This window comes from Chrysochloris asiatica, unplaced genomic scaffold (assembly GCF_000296735.1).
Source record: "Chrysochloris asiatica unplaced genomic scaffold, ChrAsi1.0 scaffold00004, whole genome shotgun sequence".
In the NCBI taxonomy this organism is placed as follows: Eukaryota; Metazoa; Chordata; class Mammalia; order Afrosoricida; family Chrysochloridae; genus Chrysochloris; species Chrysochloris asiatica.
The window spans coordinates 26449022-26467370 of NW_006408522.1; the positions used below are offsets into that span (position 1 = coordinate 26449022).

At 37.0% G+C, this 18349-nt stretch overlaps 1 protein-coding gene across 1 annotated transcript in view; it reads left to right on the forward strand.

The window, feature by feature from the left end:
* MYEF2 (myelin expression factor 2) overlaps positions 1-18349 on the forward strand; it is a 59278-nt gene that overhangs the window by 17655 nt on the left and 23274 nt on the right. Inside the window, 9 exon segments of the mRNA XM_006831683.1 lie at positions 1888-2079; positions 2727-2880; positions 3405-3454; positions 3549-3612; positions 15130-15235; positions 17297-17344; positions 17557-17627; positions 17925-18023; positions 18308-18349. Coding sequence (XP_006831746.1) covers positions 1888-2079; positions 2727-2880; positions 3405-3454; positions 3549-3612; positions 15130-15235; positions 17297-17344; positions 17557-17627; positions 17925-18023; positions 18308-18349 — 826 coding nt within the window.

Below are 18349 nucleotides of genomic sequence, written 5' to 3' on the forward strand. Positions count from 1 at the left end.
ATTTCAGATTGAAGAAGTTGGTAGAATTCTTCTATTTCATCTTCACTGGCTTTAGTGGTTGGTGCATAAATTTGAATAATAATGGTATTAACTGGGCTTCCCTGTACGCTCATGGACATTATCTTATCACTTATAGCATTGTACCTCATGACTGATCTGGATATGTTCTTTTTGACAATGAACGCAACACCATTCCTCTTCAATTTGTCATTCCCTGCATAGTAAACCATGTGGTTGTCAGATTCAAAATGACCAATACCAGTCCATTTCAGCTCACTAATGCCTAACGTATCAATGTTGATGTGTTCCATTTCATTTTTGACAACTTCCAATTTTCCCAGATTCATACTTCGTACATTCCATGTTCCAATTTCCAATGGATGTTTACAGCTGTTTCTCTTCAGTTTGATTTGTGGCCCATTAGCAAATGAAGGTTCTGTGAGCATTTCTCCCCCTAGCTTAACTCTATTCATGTCATCATGGTCATCTTGGTCAACTCTACTTTGAGGAGGCATTTTTTTCCCCAGTCGCATTCTGAGTGCCTTCCCACCTTCCAGTCCTGCATCTGACAGTGTTTCTCTGCTATTCATAGAGTTTTCAGTGACTGGTGATTTGGAAGTAGTTTGTCACTGTTTCTTCCTAGTTTGTCTTTGTTTGGAAGCTCATCTGAAACCTGTCCACCATGGGTACTTTAAAGTACAACCCCCTTTTCTTAAAGTGCAATTGTTTATAAAATTAATGTACATATAAATTAATTTACAATTAAAAAAAATAATGTGGTCCTTGTGTGACATTGTAGGATCTGTATTGGGCTGCTAAACCAAGGTTAGTGGTTCAAACCCACCAGCCATTTCTGAGAAACCCTATATAGGGTCACTATGAGTGTGAACCGATTTGATGGCACTGAATAATAACATCAAAAAATACTGTTTAGTGGTAGTATTCAACTGAACACTTTGATTTCTGTTCTCTTTTCCTACCACCTCAGATCCTGATCTTTGTTGAGGAAAAGCAGATGTTAGAAGGTAGAGAACTGTATTTTGTTCAGGATTCAAATTTATGATTTATGGGTAGAATAGTTCCCTCTATGCCCCAATATCCCTGGGTCTTATAGCAGTCTGTTACAGTGTTGAAAAGCTTTGAATCAGTCTGACCAGTGGTGAAAATTCACCATTATTGCATTTTGGAAAAAAAGAGTAACAGTAAAAAGTACTTTATTCTTTGAATTGCGTATGTTTATGTGACATAAACTGTTGTTTTAAGTGCGGTGGAGTAGGTTCTGACCCATAGTGACCCTGTATTGGATTTCTCAGGCGGGCTGGTGAGCTTGAACCACAGACCTTGTGGCTCAAATCGACTTTGCGATCCAGTGCATTAACAAACAGCACCACACCAGGACTCAAAAACCTGTCTTGGTGGTGGTGGTAGTAGCTGTGCCGTGGAGTCGGTTCCAACTCACAGCGACCCTGTGTAGGATTTCTGAGGCTGTAAATCTTACGGGAGCAGATAGCCTCATCATTCTCTCTCAGAATAGGTGTTTTTTTCGACCTGCTGACTTTGAGGTTAGCAGTGCAAGTTGTAATCACTACATTACCAGAGCTCCTTTAAATTAAACTAGTAGGGCAAAATTAAACTGTACTGCTTATAAATTCTTCAGTTTCCATAGTAATTGGGAAGAGGTACTTAACTGACATCTCTGGAGACTGAAATCTTTTATCTATCCATAGGTATTTGGTACTCAGTGGATGAGGAAAAACGCTCACTTTTCAAGAGAGTCAATAATTTGAGCCAGATGGGATAGCTACTGTAGAATTTGAAATTGTTCTTTTAATTATATAGATTTACTCATGATATCTAGTGGCATTTAACATTCAATGTGTGTTACAGGATCCTGATGGAGAAAATGCTCGTAGGGCATTGCAACGAACAGGAGGATCATTTTCAGGAGGACACGTCTCCGATATGGGATCGGGGTTGATGAATTTGCCACCATCCATTCTCAATAATCCAAACATTCCTCCTGAGGTTATCAGTAATTTGCAGGCTGGTAGACTTGGTTCCACAATTTTTGTTGCTAATGTGAGTTTAAGCTTTAGTTTAAATTTTTGCCGTTAAAATTAGCCCTAAATATTAGTTTATTTCATTAGATTAATGCCCGTAGGTTTATTGAACATTCTATTTGTTTTTAACTAAAGTAAGTGAAACAGTAATGATTATAACTTTAAACCCAATTTAAGTCTCTATATAAGGTTTAGAGCATAAATAACTAGGATTTTTATTAAAGTAGAACTGTAGAATTTGTAGAATTATTTAACCATAAATATAAGCCTTGTTTTATGTATTTTTAATATTAGTAAGTGAATTTATTTTAGTTTGATATTTTTGTGAATGTGCATGCTGTTTTGTCATTTGTTCGTAGCTTTTGCAACTCATCAAAATGTGAACTTCTTTCAGTAAATGTAGATGTGCAAGTTTCAAATGTATTATATAGAATTGAGCAGTTGAGACTATTTGGAAATAAAATAAGATTAAGGGTAAAGGGTCAACATAGATGTTTAACCGACTTTAAACAACCCTAAGATGTTTTTTATTTAAGCATTATTGATAAACTGTGTAACAAGAGTTTTTTAGTTCTTTATAATTTTGAGAGTTGAGAAAGGATTCTTTTATAAACAGGGTAGACCGATTTCTTGGTTATGTCTAACTTTATAAAATTTTGTCTTAAGCTTGACTTCAAAGTTGGTTGGAAGAAGCTAAAGGAAGTATTCAGCATAGCAGGAACTGTAAAGCGGGCAGATATTAAAGAAGACAAAGATGGCAAGAGCCGAGGCATGGGCACAGTCACTTTTGAACAAGCAATTGAAGCAGTTCAAGCAATTTGTATCCTGCTTGATGTAATGTGTTTGAGGAAGCTTGTTGCCATTTTGTGTGGGTGTGAAATTTAAGGTTTCCTGCCTTAGAAGTATATTTTAGACTTAAGTCTCCAGCATATACAACCTTCACTATGCCCAAGTACTAAAATCACTGTTAAATCTTGAATTAGCTATACTGTACAGTCCTGGTAAGAATTTTTTCATTTTCCTTGAGCCTATGCGAACTAATTATATGTTCACATGCTTTTGACAGTTATGTAGTGCATTGTACATTAATGCAATTCCTTTAAGCAAAGCAATGTTCATGTTCTTTTCAGTAGTTGAAATAAAAGATTGTATTTTATCTGTAAAATTACAAAGTAAAGAATTGAAGATTTTTTTGAGTATCTAGAAGAGACTCTAGGAATAAGTAATATATTAAAAATGTTAAGACATTAAAGCCTGACTCTAAATACAGTGATTAAAATGTAGTTTATGTTTATGTGTAATTTTACAGCCATCTAAACTACCTTTCCTTGACTGTACTGACAGCTATGTTCAATGGGCAATTTTTATTTGATAGACCAATGCATGTGAAAATGGTGAGTTACTGTATATTGCTTAAACCCTCTGTTATCTGCATTACAGTTCTTTTTTTGCTATATATTAACTTTATAATAAACTTTTTGCAATTAGGATGACAAATCTGTCCCTCATGAAGACTACCGTTCACATGATAGTAAGACTCCACAGTTACCACGTAAGTAAAAGCTGTTTTTGGCAACTGCGTACACTGTTGTTTTTCAGCATTATTATATGTTGGACATTCTATTAATTTATACACCTGCATCCCAAATTGTCCATAGTATGGGGTTAGTTTGAAGTTGTGAAGGCAGTTTGGCATGAATGATTATGGAGACTGAGAAAATAAATGTTATTCATCATTTTTTTTCTTTTTGATAGTTTTTCCTAATCATAAAAGTAATACTACCAATAAATTTGGCAAGTTCATATATAAGAAGGAAAATTCCCTTACAAGTTTTCCACCCTCAGACAACCACTAGTATAACATTTTGGGGTACCTTCTTCTAGTCTTTCCATGTATGTGTGTGTGTGTATATATATATATATATAATAATTATTTTTAACATAGTTATAAACTATTATATAAATAATTTTTTTCAAGTTTTTTTTTTTTTCAACATTGATATATAAGCTGTTATTTATGTTGAAAATTCTTTCCAAATATTTTTATTGGCTGTATAATAGTCCATCTTATGGAAGTTTCATAGTTGTTTATATATTTCATTGTTATGCATATTCAGGTGTTTAATAACCTACAAAGTAATTTCTTTTTGTATAAAAATCATGTTTTTTGCTTATATCCTTCTCAGGTGCTACTGACTATGCTAAAAGCATCAATCTTTGGTTAGTAGTCAAGTGCTTAGCCACTCATTGTACCCAGGGATTTTTTTTAAATGAAACAGAAAATATATATTCATTAAAATGTCCAAAGGGCACAATCTGCAAGCCAGCCTCCTGAAGGCACAGAGCCCTACTCACCCCATTGGGCCTAGAGCCTGCAGCTGCTGTCTCTTCTGTCATTCTTTCCACTGTTGATGCTCTTCTAAGTAGGGATCTCATGCTGTGCTCATGCTTCTCCTTCTTGATAGTCCCAGAATCATCCATTCTTGAAATGGAAGATAATTACTCTCCCCTTGTGAGTTACAGATCTTCTACAATCACAGTTGTGACAATTACAATTAATGCTGCTAACAGTTACTCAAAATTGAATCATAAAATCCCACCACCACTATCCTCCATCCCACTTCACCAGATCCATCTTGAAAAGGGAAAAATTATTCAGTGGGTATTCTACCTTGCCACCTCATTCTGGAACTAAGCACACTTAGGAAACCTTGTAAGACAGTCACTGCATGCTATTATGTTGTTATTAAGTAAAGTGCCATTGAATTGGTTCTGACTCATAACGGCCATGTATAGGGTTTCCAAAGAGTGACTGGTGAGTTTGAACTACCAACCTTGGGGTTCAAACTGATCTTGTAACCCAGTGCTTTATCTCACTGTGCCACACCAGGACTAGTCCTCTCCTCTCCCCCAATTTTTGACTGCCAATGTCCAAATTTCCTGCCCCTATCAACCTTAGGAAACAAGATTGTTCCTTGATATGAAGAATCCTTCAATTCTGCATGGAGTATTGAGCAACTACATGCATAAGCAAACGTCCAGTTCATCAAATTGTAGCAATTTACATTTGCTCACAGTAGCCAAGCATCTTTATCTTCACCTGGTTGAGTTCTGGACAGCTAGCCTTCCAAACTAGGTCAAATGGGTACTTCTGCAAGAACATCCTCCTCCCCACCCCCCCACCCCCCACTCACCCCTAGACCCTAGGGGGGCTAGATCAGTTCTCATTGGCTCAGGAGTTCATACATTCTCCTAAACTTCAGACCAGCTAGCCCTTTCTATTTTCCTCATGTCAAGATGAGTGGGTGTCAGTGGACTATGTCCAAACTCAGCCCAGGTCTTCATTGCTGCATTTCCTACACTTCCACTCACAAGTAGACTCAGGTAGTCACCAGTGAGTGTGTTAGACTACTCACAGGTTCCCTTTAAGTTTCAGTCCTAGAAATGTCCCTGATAGGCTGATGTTTCTTGCCTTGATGTCTCCAAAGCAAATAGCCCAACAGTCTGCTTTTTTTCTGCAGGTCTTTCTTTCAATAAGAATCTTCTGTCCTTCCAGCAGCTCTGGGTTGGTCTGCATGTTTTCTCAAGTGGGAATGTTCTAACTCAGAAGGTTCTGGGTGAGATCAGGATTCCACCTAAGGCTGTGTACTCCACAAAGGCTTAACAAGAAGCCTATTTCCTTGGGCAAATTCTAACTCCTCTTTAAGCAGATCCAATCAGTTATAGGCTAAAAGGTTTCTGTAATCATAATCCCCAGTATTTCTTGCTATCACGTATAAATGTATTTTGCGATAATAGGCAGAGGAAACCAATAACCACAAGACAGTCAGACACATAAACATTTCCCCCTCTCCTTATCCCATTTAGCCTATATCTTGATTCATGTTTCTGCTCACTGTTGTTCAAGGTTGTGTATAAATCACTATTGGTCCTATTTAGCTAATGCATACCACCTTAAGTCTTGCCCTGTTGTCATTGTTCATCTCTACTCTCCCTGTTCTTGTGTATTGTCCTCCCCTTGCCTTGAATATTGCCCTCTCCATTTTCTGTGCTAACATGTGTCTACTCTCCAGCTGTGGTAACCATTAAAGAATGTTTTTTGTTTTTAGTATGGAAACCTTTTCTTAAGCTTTTACAATAATTGTCTCATACCATATTTGCCCTTTTGTGATTCACTAATTTCACACAACATAATTTCCTCCAGGTTCATCCGTGTTAAGAGGGGTTTTGTAGACTCATTGCTATTCTTCAGGGTTGCATAGTATTCCATTATGTGTTTGTACCAAAGTTTGCTTATCCATTCTTCCATTGATGAGCACTTATGCTATCTCTTTTTCTTGTTGTGAATAGTGCTACGATGAACATTGGTATGCATATATCTACTTGTGCCCTGCCTTGTATTTCTTGTGGATATATACCAGTAGAAGGATTGCTGTGCCATAAAGTATTTCTATTTCCAACTTTCTGAGGAATTGCCATGTTTTCCAGAATGGTTAAACCATTTTTATAGTCTCACCAGCAATGTCTCAGGCTCTATACCCTTGCCAGCATTTGTTTTTTTTTTTTTTTTTGAGCTTCACTGTTAATGCTGGTGTGGGGTGGTATCTCATTGTTTTGATTTGCATCTCATATTGTCAGGAGGGACCAGTCGATGGAGAGGATATAATGTTTGGTAGGGTGGAGGGTCAGAGAAAAAGAGGAAGACCCCCAGCGAGATGAATTGTCAAACTGGCAGCATCAGTGGGCTCAAGTGTGGCAGCGATAGTGAGGTTGGCTCAGGATCGGGCAGTGTTTCATTTTGTTGTACATAGGTTCGCTATGAGTTGGTACCAACATGATGGCACTGAACAACAACAATGGAGTTCTGGTAGCGTAGTGGTTACGAATTGGGCTGCTAATCTAATGGTCAGCAGTTCGAAACTACCAGCTGTTCCTCAGGAGAAAGATGAGGCTGTTTGCTTCCGTAAAGATTTGCAGGCTCGGAAACTGTGTACAGGGTTGCTATGAGTCGGAATCGACTCTACGGCATATAACAACAACAGTGGAGTTCTGGTGTGGCTCTGTGGGTTAATATGCTGAATCGCAAAGTCATTTTGAACTGCAAGGTCGGTGTCTCAGTCTCACCAGTCACTCTTCAGAAACTATACAGGGTCCCTATGGGTTGGAACCAACACAATGGCACTTAATTCAGTGATTCATGGGAGTCCTGGTGTGGCACTGTGGTTTGAATGCCCTGGACTGCAATGTTGGTTTGAATCACAGGGTTTGTGGTTCAAGCTCACTAGCTGTTCCACGGAAACCCTATACAGGGTCCCTATGAGTTGGAATCAACTCCATGGCACCTAACAACAGTGGTTAATGAGTCCTGGTGTGGTGCTACAGGATAATTCACTAGACCATAAGATCAATATGAATTGAAAGGTTGGCGGTTCAAACTCATCAGCCACTCCTCAGAAACTCTATACAGGGCTCTGTGAGTTGGAACCAACTCAGTGGCACTTAACAACAGTAATGGTTAATGATCAGAACATTTCTTCATATGTTTATTGGCTGCCTGAATGTCTTCCTTGGTGAAGTGGCTTTCTGTCCTAATTAAAAAAATTAGGTTGTCTTTTTCTTATAGAGACGTGTTGTAGTTTTCTATAAATTTTAAATATTAGTTCCTTGTCTGATACATCTTTGCAAAAAACTTTTTTCCTGGTCTGTGAGCTCCCTTTTTACTCTTTTGAAATCTTTTGATGCATATAAATTTCTAATTGTTAGGAAGTCCCAGTCATCTTATTTTGTCTTCTACTGTTCATGTGTTCTTTGCAATACTTGGTAGTATATGTATGCTGTGTACTACAGCCCACTCTAAGTTTGTCCCTGGAGTCCTGGTGTGGTGCCGTAGGATAAGCACTCTACCTCAAGGTCAGTTTGAATTGCCAGATCAGTGGTTCAAACTCACCAGCCACTCCTCTTAAACCCTATATAGGGTCACTGTAAGTCAGAACCGACTTGATGGCACACAGCGACAAGAAGTTTGTCCCTATTTTTTCATTGATGATCTTTATAATTGTAGGTTTTACTTTTAGGTCTTTAATTTGTGTTGGCTTTGTTTTTGTATATGGTGTGAGATATGGGTCTTGTTTCATTCATTTGCAAACTGATTTCCAGTTTTGCCAGCACCTTTTGTTGAAGAGATGTCTCTTTCCCATTTAATGTGTTTTGGCCCTTAGTCAAAGATCTCGTCACCCACGGATTTTTAAAAAATAGATATCTTGAAGCAGAATTTGTAGGTTCTCAAGCTATGCCTATTGATTAATATTATCAAATTGTTTTCCAGAGAATTATAAAGCAACAATGTAATATATTTCACATTTTAATGCTGTCTCTGCAGTATGGGGATATGCCTACAAGTTGAAGTTGGCATGAATACTACATTGTCAGAACAGTCTGGCATAGTACAGGCAATCTGTGAATATTATCTATTCTTACTATTTATTATACCTTCTCTTTAATTAGTAAAGTCTTCAATGTAAAAGATTTTAAATATACATATAAAAATAATTATCAGTTATTTTGGATGACATATTTATTTTGGATGCTTTTTGTTTCAAAGAAATAGAATTTTACAGATAGAAGTTGAGATTCCCTCTCCTCGCTGCTGCCACCTGTCTTGCCCAGAGGGAACAACTTATGAAGTTAGTGTTTATCATTAAAAAAAATCAAAAACTAAATTTGTTGCCATTGAGTGAATCCCAATTCATAGCAGTGCTCTACAACTGAGCAGGACTCCCCCTTAAGGTTTTTAAGACTCATTTTCACAAAAGTATCTGTGACATTTTTCTTCTTTGGAGCCACTGATGAGTTAGAGCCCCTAATGTTTTTCCTTAGCTACCAAATGCTTAACCACTGTACCACCACGGCTTCTTGCTACCATTTAGGTTTTGATCATCTGGCTATATAAGTGTTCTCTGTAAAGTACGTGGAAAGTGGAAGGACTAGATGCTGAAATTTGTCTGAACTTTCTGAAGTCTCTTGTGTCTGGGTGGAATGATGGATATACTTTTCTTTGCGTTCTTCCAATCTATTACTTGAATTTGATTTTGTTTAAGATGCCTTTGGTAGTCATAAGTTTTGTATTTTGATACTGTATTTATTAGTACATGTTTAGACTTTTTGTGGAGTCCTGTATGGCGCTGTAGGATAAGAATTGGACTGCTAACCACAGGTTGGCAGTTCAAAGCCACCAACTGCTCCTTGGAAGCCCTATACAGGGTCTTTATGGGCCAGTACAGAGTTCATGGCACTTAACAACAGCAACAGGCTTTTTGTACATACTTGCCTTTATTTGCTTTTAAAGTAATGACTTTAGATCTTTAATCCATTTTAATTTGACTTTTATATAAGGTTTCAAAAGGAACCCTGGTGGCACTGTGAGTTAGGTATTGGATTGCTAACCACAAGGTTGGCAGTTCAAACCCACAAGCTTCTATGCAGGAGAAAGACGAAGCCTGTTTCCGTAAAGATTTATAGCCTCAGAAACCCTAGATGGTCACCGTGAGTCTGAATTGACATGATAGCAGTGTGTTTGGTATCTTTTCTCATGAAAAATGTTTCAGCTCTAGTTGTGGAATAGTCTAGTTTTTTCCCAAGGATCTGTCTTACAAGTTCTGATTTATGTGTGAACCTACATGTGTTACCATAGTCTTAATTACTGACTTTATATTTAGTCTTGAATTTTGGTAGGTTGTAACTGGCCCTCAAACTATCTCTGCCACTACCACTCCCTTCTTGTTCTTTCCTTCAAAATGGTTTGGTTCTGTCTGCTACTTTTGTCATAGAGTGATTTTGTTCATGGTGGTGATGGTGGGGTGCTCTGTTGATTTGGTTCTGACTTAGTGACCCTGTATAGAGTTTCCAAGGTTGTAAATCTTTACGGAAGCAGAGAGCCTAATCTTTCTCCTGCAGAGTGACTGGTGAATTTGAACTGCTGACCTCGTGGTTAGCAGCCCAATGTGTAAAAATCCCTCTACACTATATCTAGTATAGCGGGTAATCCTTCATTAAGTCTGTTGTCTAATATTAGATATCACAACTTTGTTTAGTGTTTGCCTGATATTTCTTCTTTTGTTTTTTTTTTACTATTTCATATGTATCACTTCTAAACATCATGTGGCTGACATTAGAGATTTTAATAATCAGTCTTTTCCATGAAAGTTCATTTTATTTCTTTGATTTTTACCCTATCTTTCTTTGATCCCGAATATATTTCTTTTTAAAGTCGGATACTAATACCATTGTTGCTCAGTAGTAAAGTGACCTTTGGATGGCTTCAGATTCATTACTTCTGACTTGATTCTCCACTTTAGTTCTGTTGTAGTTTCTCTTCAGTTCCACAAATTAGACATTACTTTAAATTCCTTTCTTGTTTCATCACTTCTGTACCTTCATGGACTCTGACATTGTTTTCCCCACTGAAGCATATCTTTATAAACTTTTTAAATGTCTTTAAATTCCTTCAATTTTGTCTGTAAATATCTTGAAAGATTGTTTCACTGGCTACATAGAAATTGATAGTTATTATTTCTCAGCACTTTGGAAGCATTCCACGATTTACTGGCTTCCTTCCGTTGCTGCTATTAAGTCACCTTGCAATCGAATTGTATGTTATAGAGAATCTTACATTAGAGTGCTGGTATGGTGCTGTAGGATAAGCACTGGACTCTTAATGACCCTGGATGGGGTTTCTTAGGCTCTAAATCTTTTGCAGGAGCAGAAAGCCTCATCTTTCTTTCATAGCGCGGCTGGTGGGCTCAGATTGCTGACCTTGTGGTTCATAGCTCAGTGCCTATTATATGGAGCCCCACTGCCCTTTGTGTGGGCCTTCCAATCTACTTTTTCACTATTAATACTCTTCAATTACTTAGACAAAATTAAATGTATCTTGTTATATTTATCCTTCTTTTATATTACATGTATTCTTTCTGGGGCATTTGTTTTTGTGTACTCGTTCCTATTATTATATAAACTAATGAACTCTGATAGAATCAGTTTGTTTCATTTAATTATCAGTGGAACATAATGATTTCCATCATCACCCCCATCATTATTATAATTGGAAGTGGGGGGGGGCTCCTCATTTCCTATTAACAGATGTCTCTGATACTATAACTGTTCGTTAAAAACAGGTCCTCCTACTTCCATTTTGACTTTTTTTTGTGTTCTAAGACATGAGGTTGTCTAACCTTAATGGAGTGCTGGCTGTTTTTAATGAAATCAAGTATCAGAGATGAAACTAGGGATACGTGATGTACACATAAGTGTTGGTGGGTGTCAGAAGTACTGTTGCTTCCAGTTGGACCACTTTTAGGGACTAAGCTGAAAAAGATACTTCTTTAAAGTAATGAGGTCAGTGCTAAGCTTTCCAATTTTAACACATGAGGAAGGCAGTGACAATTCAGTGGTAAAAGTCTTAACCTTCTTAGTGGCGATCAGCCTTGATTCCCACAGTGTGCACCTTATGCATATACATCACCTGTCAGTGGTGGATTGTATGTAACTAAGATTTCAGTGCAGATTCCAGACTAAGGCTATGAACAAAGATCTCTTGGTTTATTTAGGAAAATCAGTCACTTAAAAGCTTTATGGATTACAAAATTCTAATCCATAGAAGTTTGATCCTGGGAGTGGGACAGCAGTTTCTTCCATTTATGCATGGGGTCACCAGAAGTCAGTGGCTGACTCAAGAGCAACAAGCTCAAAAAAAAAAAAAGTAATTAGATAGATAAGTTTTTCTTATCCTTAACAATTTTTCTGTATATTGACTTGCAAGATGCTTAAAACAGTATTCAGATTCAGTAGAGTAAAATATTCTCATCCAAAAATGTTAGTTTTACTGTGTTTAAGGTGATCAGATTGTATCTCTTACAGTTTAGTTAATTTATGTTAACCTAATTAAAGAAAATTGTTAAAAAAATATGATTTAAAGATTAAATGCCATTAAGCATGTAACTCAAAGTCTCAAAAATTTTCTTGCCTGAAAACTGCCACATAAAGGTAAAAAACAAAATAAAAACTATTTCAATGATAAGAATAGTTAGTGTAACATTTACTTCATTGTTGACTTTTAATTTGAACCATCTTAAAAGTAACTTTTAAGATTTTAAGTGCTTTTGTAAATTTGTGTGAGATACTCATCCTTAAATATGTTTCTGTGTTTTGTTGTTTTCATCTTTGGATACTATATGTTCTGTTGCTACTCATAATGTTTTCAATGATTAAACATTCAGAATTAGTTTGCCTTTCCTACTTAGTCTGTCTCAGTCTGGAAACTCATCTGAAACCTGTCTACCACGGGTGACCAGATGGTATGTAGAATACTGGTGACATAGATTCCAGCATCACAGCCACATGCAAGCCACCATAGTATGACAGACAGAAGAAAGAAATGGTACCAAACAAAAAGATCAATGTTCAACTATTTCAAGAAGTAGTTATATAATCAAGAACTGATGGTGCCGAAGGAAGATGTCCAAGCTGCATTGAAGGCATTGGCAGGAAACAAGGTTCCAGGAATTAATGGAATACAAATGGAAATCTTTCAACAACTGATGTGTAACTTAAGGTCCTCACTCATCTATGCCAAGAAATTTGGAAGACAATTGCCTGGTCAACCAGTTGGAAGAGATAATTATTTTTACCCATTCCAAAGAGAGGTTATCCAAATAATACCAATAGTATCACATGTAAGCTAAACTTTTCTGAAGATAATTAAAACGTGGCTGCAGCAGTACATCTACAGGGAACTGCTAATAATTCAATCTGGATTCAGAAGAGGATGTGGAATGAGGTATAATAATTACTGACATCAGATGGAGCTTGGCTAAAAGCAGAGAATACCAGAATGACTTTTGCTTGGTCTTTATTGGCTACACAAAGACTTTTGATTGTGTAGCTCATGATAAGCTCTGAATAACATTGTGAAGAATAGGTATTTCAGAACACTTGATTGTGCTCCTGAGAAACCTGTACATAGATCGAGAGGCAGTCATTGGAACAGAACAAGGGAATACCGAATTGTTTAAAATTAAGAAAGGTGTTTGCCAGCGTTGTATTCTTCACCGTACTTATTCAGTCTGTATGCTGAGCAGCTAATCTCGTGAAGCTGCCTGATATGAAGAGGAACATGGCATCTGGGTTGGAAGAAGACTCATTAATAATCTATGCTATGTATGTGATACAACCTTGCTTGGTGAAAGGGAAGAGAACTTAAAATGTTTACTGATGAAGATCAAAAACTACAGCCTTCACTATGGATCACATCTCAATGTAAAGGAAAAAAAAATCCTCACTATTGGAAGAATAAAAAGGATCAAGATAAATGGAGAGAAGATTGAAGTTGTCAAATACTTAATTTTCCTTGGATTCACAGCACCCATGGAAGCATCACAGTCAAGAATCAAACGACATACTGCATTAATTAAAACTGCTACACAAGACCTCTTTTTGTTGAAAAGAAAAGATGTTTGAGAACTAAGGTTCACCTGACCCAAGCCATGATATGTTTTTATTAGTTGTGATTTTTTTGTTAGTACCTTATTTTATTTTTGACTTTTTACTGTGAATTGTATAAAGATTTACAGATCAGATCATTAGCTTTACACTTAGCATATCATTAGCTTTAGACTCAACAAAACTTTGTTTTGTCCCAATGATTACAATCCCATCCATGTAGTAACAGTTATTTTCTTTCTCCTTGTGTGTGATTCCTATTCACACTCCATACACCTTCTTATTATCCTTTCTGAACTTTGTCCTTAGGAAGACTTTGCCTACTTGATTTTGAATGATTGACCGTTTCATTGTGAGCGTATGATATTCATATGATACAACTTTACTTGCTGAAAGAGAAGAGTTAAAGTACTTAAAATACTTAACTCCTCTCCCCCACCCACCCTTCACCACCTAGTCTCTCTACTGCCTAACTGAAAATTGTGAGCCATGGTGGTTAGTTCCCTTCCAGACCTGAAGGTTGGTCAAGGGCCATAGTCTCAGATTCCTCCAGTCTCTTTCTGACCAGTAAACCAAGTCTTTGAAAGTTTCTGTTTATTAAAGAATGTTGAGTTTCGTTCCACATTTTCTCCCACTATATCCACGACCCTCTAATGTGATACCTTTCAGAAATCATTGCATTTTCAAGTGCATATGAACGTTAATAAATAAGGAAGACTATAGAAGAATTGATGCATTTGAGTGATGCTGTTGGACAAAAATATTTAAAGTACCATGGACTGCAGGAAGAATAAACAAATCTGTGTTAGAAGTATAGCCAGAATGCTCCTTGGAAGCTGGGGTGGCAGGATTTCACTTTCATGCTTTGGATATGTTATCAGGAGGGAGAAGGATATCATGCTTGGTGAGGTGGAGAGGGTCATTGTAAAGAGGAAGAGCCCCACTGTCCTCCCACAGTGAGATGGATTGGCACAGTGACAGCAGCAATGGGCTCAAGCATAACAACAGTTGTGAGATGACTCAGGACCAGGCAGTAGTTGGCTCGACAACACCTAAAAACAACAATGTTGTCACTTGTCATGGAGTCAATTCCAACCCATGGTGGCCCCACGTGTGCAGAGTTAGAACCATTACTCCATAGAGATTTATGACTTTTAACCTTTCAGGGCAGATTGGCAGGCCTGTTTTCTGAGGTGCCAGTGAGTCAGGTCAAACTGCCATTTTGGCTAGTAGTCGAGTGCTTAACTGTTTGCTCCACCCAGGCATGCCTTTACCATCTGTTAAGGTAATATAATTTTGTTAGAATTCTTCTTGATATTTCATTAGCCCTAATCTTTGTTTTGAGGATAGGGTATAAAGTGTACCTACTTTATAAAACACTTTCATTAGTAAGTATTATTATAGTGAGGCTTCACAGTGCTGCTCTCTTAATGAAAATATGAATCACTGCTCTCACTTTAAATCTGCAAGATTTAAACTTGCAAAATTGAGGCATATAGCTTTTAGAAAATTTTAGTGTCTTGTAGTTAGTTATATATGGGTCTTAATCATCCTATTCTTACTTGTGCTCTAGGTGGCCTTGGAGGCATTGGAATGGGACTTGGTCCAGGTGGACAGCCTATTAGTGCCAGCCAGTTGAACATAAGTGGTGTAATGGGAAATTTAGGTCCGAGTGGTAAGTATGCTAACTTTATTTCTTTTTAAATAGTATATTTGCTAGATAATAAAGCTTATATTTACTGGTCTGTAATTGTGGGACTGTAGGGTAAGCAGTAGAGTACAAAGTTGGTTTGAACTTAGAGGTTGGCGGTTCAAACCCTCCTGCTGCTCCTCGGAAACCCTATACAGGGTTGCTATGAGTTGGAATAGACTTGAAGGCACTTACCAACAATACTTTTTTTTTTTTTTTTTTTTTCCCTGCTCTTTCTTTCTTATGTTTTATTGTGAATTATATGATAGTTTACATTGGGAGAACATTAGCTTTTCATTCATCCTATTGTATATTGTTTCATTGCCAAGGTTATAATCCCCTCCTTGTATCATCAACACAACAATACTTTTTAAAAGGCTCTTTTTTGGGATTCTCAGTGTGGTGCTGTAGGGTAAGCACTGGACTGCAAATGCAAGGTTGGCAGGCAGTTCAAACCCACCAACTACTCCTTGGAGTACAGGGTCACTATGAGTTGGAACCGACTTAGTGTCTCTTAATAACAACAACAACATTTTAAAGTTAGGATGTAACTTCAATCTGATAAAGAAATGAGTAGCTGACATGGAAAAGTGTGGTTGCATTTTAGCACTACAGATTTTATGAAGTCTTTGAGGCAAAGAATGCTTTACATCATGCCTTGTCCGTTGTGGATATATACATTAATGAAATGTTGAGATGCTACCTTATCATAAGCAATTGAGTTTGTATATATAGTTAGGAAGCTAGATTTTCATATAGGCATTTGTGTGCTCATCTGGGTTAACTTAGAGTTTATCTTTAGAGATGGGTTTTCAAAGTTTTGGTCTCAGGATCCTTGTATACTTTTCAAAAAGTTGTTGATGGTCTCTAAAACCTTTTGTTTATGTAGGTTTATTAATATTTAGTATACTTAAATTAAAACTCAAATTGTAGCAGAGTTATTTAAAAGTAATAATAAGCCTATCACATGTTATTATAAATATATGTTTCAGAAAAAATGGAATGCAAAGTAGCATAGTTTTACTATTTTGTAAATCGCCTTAAATGTTTGATTTAATATAAGATAGCTGTGTTATCTTAACTACTTTTGCATTTGTTTGTTATATCTATCATAACATCTTACAGTCTGAAATACCCGCCTTATGCACCTGAGGGAATGAAACTAAAATAGTCAGTTAATGTCTAGGTATTATAAAATAGCTTTGACCTGCTGAACCCTTAAGAGTTCCCAGACCACAGAATTCCTGTTTAAACTGAAGGAACTAATTAATACTCTCAGATTCCAACCTTTGTTGAGATGCTTTTGCCATGCTACCAATTAACGAGGGTAGTTATGGTAATCATTTTGATGTAAAACAGATGGAGAGTTTTTCCCTTTACCCTTCATGTCCCTCACCCTAAGTATAGATTGTTTTTTTTTTGTGTGTGTGTCTTTACTACTCCTTTAGCTTCCCTGTTTAGAAGAATCCTTCCTTACTGGCCTGATCGCTAAACCTTCTAAAGTTGTATGTCTGTGTCTGTTCATAATAAACAACAACAGCAACAAAAACAATGGTCTTCTTTCTGTGTTTGTTCTGGAGAAGGAGTAGGGAAAAAAGGTTACCTAGGCCTTGATAACGGAGTCTTGGTGTGGCGCTGTGCTTTAATGCGCCATACTGTAAAGTTGTTTGAATTGCAAGGTCGGCGGTTCAAGCTCACTAGCAGTACTTGGAAACCCTATACAGGTTGCTATGGTTCAGAACTGACTCGACAGCACTTAACCACATCCACAAGGCCTAGATAGTTTTTGGCTGACTACTGTAAGAGTGATGAGTGGGTTTTTCTTTCTTGTCTAATAAGTATGCCCAGTCTTTTGTAGGACTCATGACTGGCTTATTGCCATGACGTAGCACTTTGAACTGTTCCTCCTGTACCTCACTTCTCTTTTAGTAGGCCATTGCTGTTAGACAAGTGGTAGCTGTAGATTGCTATTTGGCTATATTTCATTATGTCATTATTTAGTCATAAAAATAAAATTTACTGGAAGTACATACTGAGTATTTTATTTGAGGTTTGGGAATGATGGTCCAGGTTTGGTAGGAGTTTATAGAATTGGAGGAGATATGTATAAGCATTTGTTTTTTGTGTGCACCCACCAAAATATTTTAATAAATTAGAAACCTTATGGTTAATTATAAGGGAAAAAAAGTTAAGGTAATAAGTTGTTGCACACATAGGTTGGATGAAAAGCTTACTGGTGAAATTTAACATTCACAGAATAGACCTTTTGGCTGTATAACTGACAGATCTCAAAGTTGATCTTTTTTCCATAGGAATTGGGTTTGGTGGCCTGGAAGCAATGAATAGCATGGGAGGATTTGGAGGAGTTGGCCGAATGGGAGGTAAGTAACTGTCTATAATGAGATGTTTGTGCTCCATTTAGTTTTCCCTATTAGTGAATCCCTTCAGTCTCCACTTAGAAATGAGTGCTATGATGTCTTCTGAGGGATTTGGGCAACTGAAACATACGGTCTGCCATGACTGGATAATATGTGAGGCATGTGAAGTAAGTTAAATCACAAACATTTTTGTAGTATGATTTCTGCTGTCTTTTCAGTTTAGTTTAGATATATTCCTAAATGGATGAACTGTTTATTGTTTTACGTGAAGAGTTTTAATATGTCTTGTAATACTTTCAGAATTATACCGAGGTGCCATGACTACTAGCATGGAGAGAGATTTTGGACGTAGTGATATTGGAATAAATCGAGGCTTTGGAGATTCCTTTGGTAGACTTGGTAGGACTACATACTTCTCCTTTTCTTTTTGCAGGTTATATTATTCAAAATTTGTTTGTCTTTTTTTGTTTTAAAAACAAAAATGTACTGTGTTTCACACAATTACCTGAAGAACAAACTCAGAAATTTTAATATGCTAGTCCTCTTTTTTAATAGCTTACGTATGTGCACTCTTTTTACAGAGGACTTCATATTCTTCAGTTACTGTACATCTTGTGAGAGAGCTTATCTTGGACATTTAAAAGCATGGTTATTTAAATGAGTACCTCTACATCCTTGTTTAGGCGGTGCAGTGATTGGAGGGTTTATAGGGAGAATAGGAGCTT